The 7,500-nt window shown below is 45.8% G+C and overlaps 2 protein-coding genes across 4 annotated transcripts in view; one reads left to right on the top strand and one right to left on the bottom strand.

Moving 5' to 3' along the window:
- LOC138017821 (vascular endothelial growth factor receptor 1-like) overlaps positions 1-7,500 on the top strand; it is a 60,343-nt gene that overhangs the window by 32,409 nt on the left and 20,434 nt on the right. The gene's annotated exons all lie outside the window — the stretch shown is intronic.
- LOC138017824 (uncharacterized) lies at positions 802-5,510 on the bottom strand. Its single transcript, XM_068864813.1, has 2 exons — positions 3,134-5,510; positions 802-1,920 (listed from the first exon to the last, which is right to left on the bottom strand). Exons 1-2 carry the CDS (start codon positions 5,366-5,368, stop codon positions 940-942), a joined length of 3,216 nt encoding a protein of 1,071 aa, XP_068720914.1. The 5' UTR covers positions 5,369-5,510; the 3' UTR covers positions 802-939.

Raw genomic sequence — 7,500 nt, 5'->3', positions numbered from 1 at the left:
AAGGAGAAACGATTTCGAGCCTCGTTAAGGGCCGATTTACACGGTACGATTTTTGTCGCATGCGACAACGGCTCACGACAGGTCCACGACATGATTTACGATTGTTGTGTACGTCAGAAAAAATGTCGTAGCATTTTAAAACATGTTTTAAAACGCTGCGACAATCGTAAGTCATGTGGTAGGCCTGTCGTGAGCTTGTCGCATGCGACAAAAATCGTACCGTGTAAATCGGCCCTAAGGTGTCAAAAATCACTACCTTTTTTTCTCTAGATTTTGAGAGTGTTTGCTTAGCACGTGACTGGCAAATTTTGAGCTTTGATTTTTATCCAAAGGCTGTTTACTTTCAGCGTTCGTTTTGGATTTCACTATCCGCCATTACTCCCGTTCAGAATTGACTGATTGGACCCAGAGGGTTGAATCTAGGGAAAAGCGACGTCATTTACTCACTGGCTTAAAATTTCAGCTTTGTGGGGAATAAGTGAGCAACCCACACTGTCGCTTTTTTTAAGATTATAATTCTCTCAGATCTTCTCGCGTACACAAGAAGGTTAGGTCTATAACCGACTAGAACTACAATCAATTGTTCCCTTATCTCATGGATGCACCTTGATCACACGTAAGCTGATTGGCTATAAAGATCTTTCACGCAAAAGATAAACAAACTTATTTATCGGAGTAGACAGAAAGTAACGCTCGATTTCCGGACAGATATCTCGCAATCATAACATCAACATTAGTTAAATCAATACTAATTATCTTGTTTCCGACACACTTCCCCCATGTGCTTTCCACGAGGAAGCACATGTAATCAGAGGAAACTTGATCAGTTCATTTAAGTATAGTATAACAAAAACGAAGTAGTTTTCTTTTTTTTTTTTTTGAAGTTTGAGTCACTCAATGCCTCTATGCAACATCATAGTTCGATCTTGTTCTCGGGTTTTAAAGTTCTCCATCTTCAGCAACACCCTGAATACGCAAGGTAGAAGCCACAGCAGCATCTCTCCTTGGACGGAAAACTGATGCTCCAGCATTAAGCTGTGGCGGCGCTGCAGCTCTTTCTGGCACTTTATCACAGGTTAATTCCAGTGGGTAAAGGTGTTGGATTGGTCTCTCCAAGAACGTTTTTCCCGCGCGTAACTTCACCGCTCGCACTTTTCCATCTCGTCCTTCAAACAGCTCTTCCACAACACCAAGGGGCCACTTCCCACGATTTTTGTCTTCTGTACGGATAATGACGACATCTCCTACGTTCAGTGGCCTGGGTGTACCTGGGATGTTGTGGGTGTGTCGTTCTCTCAGTGCGGCCAAGTATTCCCGCGTCCAGCGCTTCCACAAGGCATCTTTGCAGGTCCTGAGGTACCTTTCCCGTTTTCGCAGATCATAATCTTCCTCTCTCCGCGGCTGTCGCTCAGGCAGGCGTATAGATCTTTGGAATAGAAAGGAGGACGGGGTCAGTAGAGGGAGCTGGACGTCATCTTCCACATACGATAGGGGGCGACGGTTTAAGTGAGTTTCCACATCGAGCACAACTTCGGACAGCTCTGACCAGGTTAGCATTCCTCCCCCAATCACTTTGTAGAAAGCGCGTTTAAAAAGGCCCACCAGTCGCTCGAACTGGCCGCCCCACCAGGGTGCTCGACTCGGGTTGAATCTCCAAGTGATCTTCTCTGATGCTAGGTAGTCTTGCATTTGTTCATCTTTCTGGATTTCTTTCAACAGTTTTGCCGCTCCCACGAAAGTTCTTCCATTGTCTGAGAAAATCTTAGATGGTCGTCCTCGTCTAGCGATGAATCGCTTTAGGCTTGCCATGAAGGTAGTGGTTTCTAGATTTGGTAGGATTTCTAGGTACAAGGCTCTCGTTAAACTGCAGGCATAAAACACCAAATAGGCTTTCCCTTCTGCTCGCGAAGACTTGCGGTACTTAATGGGGCCGGCAAAATCAACACCCACTACTTCGAAAGGACTTGATCCCTCTCTTCTCTCAGGTGGCAATAAACCAGGGGGTGGAGCTGCGAGAGCAACTGCCTGAAAACGCTTGCACCCGTAGCATTGCCTGATGGCTTTCTTTGCAAGGCGTCTAAGGCGTGGGATCCAATACTCCTGTCTGATTTTAGCCATAGTGAGCCCCACTCCCCCATGGAGTGTGGCTTTGTGGGCGTGTTGAACAATTTTCTCAGCAAAGGTCGTTGCGTCTGGTATGTAGATCGGATAGGGACCTGATAGTCTTCCACGGCACTCTAGCAATCCGTCTTTGTTTCTCTGTAAGTTGAGCCTCAGTCGGTCTTCTTCCATGTTTGCAGTACCCTGGCTTTGGGCGCGCATCAACCAGAAGAGGGTTTGCTTTCCAATTTCTTCTGTTGTGAGAGGGCCCTTTGTTCTGTTTGCTCTCTTTGTTCTAGCATTTTGGGCGAACCGCATGATCCAGGCGCACACTCGCAATGTCTTCCAGTATGAGCTTTTGGCAAGGAGTTCGTCGAGCTCATCGTCAGAATTCACGGCCAAGGCGAATAACTCCTTTGTGGTTTTCCCCTCTTGGTTGGATTCCTTACTGGGTGCGGGAGACAAGGTTTTCTGGCCATTTCCTAGGGTCACTAAGCCACTATGGTCCACTCCACCATAGTTGGTTCTCTTTAGAAAGCAATCCACCACGGCTGGCAAGATCTGCAGGATTGTCTTCAGTTGGTACGTGCCGCCAGATAACCTCAACATGCTCTCTGATCTTCCGTACTCGGTTAGCCACAAACTGCTTGTAGTCCCCTCCACCTAATATCCAGTACAAGGCAACACTGCTGTCCAGCCAACAGTGTAGGGAAGTTACTGGGAAGCCTTGAAGTGCGTCTTGTACGTTACTCAAGAGGTTTACAGCTATGTGTCCCGAGACCAGCTCTCGTCGAGGTATAGTTAGGCCTTGCTTCCCTAGTCTTGCTTTCGCCGCGACAAGTCCTTGATTTAAAGTGCTTGGTTGTTTGACGACGGCGTAAACAGCAGCGGCGACACCCTTTCCGCTTGCGTCCCCGAAGGCGTGGAGTTCAATTTTCTCGATTGATTCTTGGGCGCAGGTCAGTGCTCTTGGGCAGGAAACTTCATGTGGTAAAGAGCGCTCCCACTTCTGCCACAGTTGCTCTAAAGGCACAGATAACGGTGCATCCCAAGCGGATTTCTCTTCGCAGGCATTTCGGTAAAGCAGCTTTCCTTGTAAGGTGATTGGCGCGATCGGACCAAGGGGGTCATAGATTCTTGCTACTTTTCCAAGAATCCCTCGTTTAGTAGGTTGCGCAACTTCTTCTGGAATAGTGACTGCAATTTCGTCTGTTGATTTATTCCATTTTAAACCAAGCAGACCGCACTCTCTGGACTTTACTCCTAGTTGCTGTTTGGCATAGCTCAAGTCATCGTCATTCCCGGCGTCCTCTGAGATCTCTAATTTAGGGATGTTTGAGTGCCACTTGTGCAAATGAAAGGTGGGCCGGCGAAATATTTCGGTTGTTTTAGCTTTCTTTTCTTCGGTTTCTTGGACAGTTCCTCCGCCAGTAATGAGATCATCTACATAAAGTTCTCGTTCTATTCCCGCAACAGTATCAGGGTGATCAGCTCTACAAGTGTTTAAATGGTGCTGGATTACGCCGCCAAGCAGAAAAGGCGAGGGTCCCAAGCCAAATAGTGCTCTGGTGAACCTGTAGGTGTGAATACGTAAGGGATTCTTGCCGTCTAGCCAATGGAAACGCAGTGCGTCTCGCTCTTGCTCTCGGATACGCACTTGAAGAAATGCCTTGCGAATATCACCGGCTAGGGCTACTGCATGAAACCTTCCTCTTAAGAGTACTTTCCACAGCTGATTCTGTAGGGGTGGTCCAACTTCTAGGCAGTCGTTTAGGGAGGGAGCTGACTCATAAGCTGTTGCTGAGGCATCGTATACAATCCGCGTCTTAGTAGTTTCGGCTCTCTCTCTTACAACAGCCTTGTGGGGGATGTAGAACTCTCGTCCAGATGCTGGCATCTCTGCCTCTTCTATAACTCCTTCGTGTAGCTGTTCTTGGATTATTGCATCATAGTCGTTAAGCTTCCCTGTTTTCTTCAGTCGCTGAACTAGGCTTCCGAGTCGCTTCAAGCTCCCCGACTTGTTAGAGGGCAAGGGAGGATGATCTCCCTTCCAAGGAAGGCCGGTCTCGTACCAGCCTTCAGGGCTGCGGCTGAGCTGTTCGATGAACTCTTCATACACCACGCTTTGATCTCCATTTGGTTTATCTTCGAGCCCTAGAACGTCCATGCGGCAGAGCTCTTCATAACTGGTTGAGGCCTTCTGGGCTAAGAACATGCTGTCAAGGTTTTGCTCTGTTCCTGGAGACATAATGGTCCACCCAAAGAGAGTGAACTCGGCGACAGGCTCTCCAATGGATCCAGTACGCTGGGATGTAGACGTTTTAATCTTCGCGTAATCACTCGCTCCCAGAATAACATGAACCGGAAGTAGGCTCTTGGTGTCAGTGTCTTCTATGTCCACGCCTTTCAGATGACGGTATTTTCCGATCATTTCCCTGTAGTTCGGGTTTTCCACGCACAACAGTTCAGCCCGGTCTATCCTGTTTGCGCTGAGAGGGATGGTATAGTTTCCTTTTGTGTCACTCACTTGAACGTTGTAGGTTTCGGTTCGCTTGGTAACGGTGCCCACAATAGTTTGTATTTGTCGCGTTAGAGTGCGTGACGGTACAAGATTTAATCGATCCAAGATGTATCCCGAGGCATAAGAGGCAGTTGCCCCGGTATCCAAAAGGGCTCTACAGGTCACGCCTTTCAATTTGACGAACACAACGGGATGGCACACTTTCTCTCCTTCTTGGGTCGCAGTTAACGCCACCCCACCGCTGGTTGTTGTTTGGCGTCCAGCTGTTGTCGAACGATCGCAAATAGACGAGTGATGCTTTTGTTTACAGTGTACGCACGATGTGCGGCTACGGCATTGTGATGCATTGTGTTGTGTTCCAGTGCAGTTAAAACACAAGCGTTTGCTTTGTAGAATTCTTCTGCGCTCCGCTGGAGATGTCACGCTGTCACATTCCCAGGATCTGTGAGTCTCGCGATCGCAGTAAACACACACGCGTCGTGAGATTGGTCCGCGGTCTTGCGCGTAGAAACTATTATCCCGAGGAGTACGAGGAGGGCGCGGCGGTCGTGAAGGCCGAGAACGCAGATGTGAGGGCTGTGATGGAGAGATCCCGTGAACCGACTCATTTACTTCCATTGGATGGATAGCTTTCCATTCTTCTAACGATCGCATTAGCTCCGCGAATCCCCAGTCTTGCCATCCTGGTTTTCCATTCACGAGATCTGCTTTTATGCCCGGCAACTTGTCTAGAACCCCACGCACCATAGACAAACAACCAGAAAGTTTACCTAGAATCTCTAGAGCTTGAACATTTTAGTTCAAAGTTTGCCAAAACTTGTGGATTTCATTTGGCTTGCTTCCAGATATCAACAGCAACGCATTGATGTTATCGATGTAAGCTCGCACGATCTCGCTCGTTTTCCCGTAATTAGATTTCAAGATGTTCTTAGCGCGTTCGTAGCCTTCGGAGTTAAAGGGCAAGCCATCAATTGTTTCACACACATTAGTTTCCAATAATTCCTTTAGATGGGCAAACTTTGTAACCGGTGCAATATCCGCTGCATCTATTTCGGCTTCAAACTTATTCCAAAAGGAGAGGTTAGGTCTATAACCGACTAGAACTACAATCAATTGTTCCCTTATCTCATGGATGCACCTTGATCACACGTAAGCTGATTGGCTATAAAGATCTTTCACGCAAAAGATAAACAAACTTATTTATTGGAGTAGACAAAAAGTAACGCTCGATTTCCGGACAGATATCTCGCAATCATAACATCAACATTAGTTAAATCAATACTAATTATCTTGTTTCCGACAGCTTGTTAATGAAGCTTGCTTTACGTTCAAAACACGAAACTCCGTGCTGCATATTCAGCCGCGTACACACATTAGCGTTCTTAAGCTCTGACGTCAATTTCTCCTCGATCCAGCTCTCTCAAGATTTTAAAGTTAGTAGTGGCGGACCTTTAAATAAGAAATTCCAGTTAAGATAAGCAGATGTCGTTTTGAAATCAAGTCTCAAAACTTGGGTCACTTAGTGTTTAGTTAAAATAGCTTTGTATTCCAAAAGAAAGAAGAATTGATTTTTTTGGTCATAGTAGCTTTTTAAAACACGTTACGGACACACTGCTGTTCGGGAAGATTTTTCTTGCACAAATTATCACAGAGCTCCGTATATGCGCCCACGGTTGATTGGCCAATCGTCTCGCATGTGACTAAGCTACTACGCCTTTTATAGTGTGTCTTCGTGTCCCCAATACTTCCCTTAAAGTAATTCCCTTGAAAATGTCGTACTATCCAGATTTCTGTTAAATTTGGCACAATTGATATTAATGCAAAGGACATTAAAAAGTGCAGTAAAAAGATGGGGTCACCGTGCTTGTTTTCGTTCTGCATGCCCTTTATTTTAAGTGTTTTTTTTTTCCGAATTACGCGAGAAGCGTTCGAAACTTGATCAACCGGAATTTTTGTCATATAGCAAAAGCCACTGAATATTACTGAAAACTTGAGCCTACTTGTTTGTCCAGGCCTAAATCTTTCAGTAAAGTGATTTTAAATTGCTCAATCTTGCAAACAAATGTAAGCAATTTGGACCATTACATCACCCCACACTCAGTGTTTATAAATACAACAACTTCTACTATCCAACTTTTTTCTCTTCACCAAATGCGAGGGTGACCGTGCTCGTTCAGGAGAAAATAGCCATTCCTTGACAGTTTAAGCTCGGCGTCAGTGAAAATCCTCCATTTTATCAATAGGGAGTTTAAGCAAGTGCGTTTTTGAGACGCGGACGGCAACCGGAAGTGAGGTGTTTTCGCTTTTAACTTGTCTTCACAAAACCACATTTACGTTACTAAGAATCTTTTTTCCATTAGAGATGATAAATAAAAAAATCTGGAAGACACCACTGCCCTGGCACGCGAAATATTCTCTTACGGTTGCCGTCCGCGTCTCAAAAACGCGCGTGCTTAAAGTCGCGGCTACACGAGCGATTTGGGAGTTTAAGATCTACGACGCGACGGCAACGAAAACGTCACACATTTTGCATGTTTAATGAGCAAAAACAATAGCTTTGCACCCTCTGCACATGCAGTTTTCATTTTTGTACATTTCTTTCACGTTTTCGGCAAATCTGCGACATGAAATGACCAATTCTCAAGTTTTACGGAGAACGTGAACACAAGGCAGCGAATTTGAATTTTCTTTCGAAGCTTCAGCACCGCACCTCCTAATTCAGGTACTGGAGAGCTGCGCTAGTGTCTAGAGGTTAGACAAACCGACATAATGACGAAAAAGAGTATTAAAACTGATCTTGCAATTTTAAATGACGTTTTCGTTACCGTTGCGTCGTAGATCTTAAACTCCGTATTTTTTGCTTCGCGACGCGACGGGTG

This window comes from Montipora capricornis, chromosome 9 (assembly GCF_036669925.1).
Source record: "Montipora capricornis isolate CH-2021 chromosome 9, ASM3666992v2, whole genome shotgun sequence".
NCBI lineage: Eukaryota > Metazoa > Cnidaria > Anthozoa > Scleractinia > Acroporidae > Montipora > Montipora capricornis.
The sequence above is the reverse complement of the archived record's forward strand: the minus strand, read 5'-3'. Positions and strand labels throughout refer to the sequence as shown.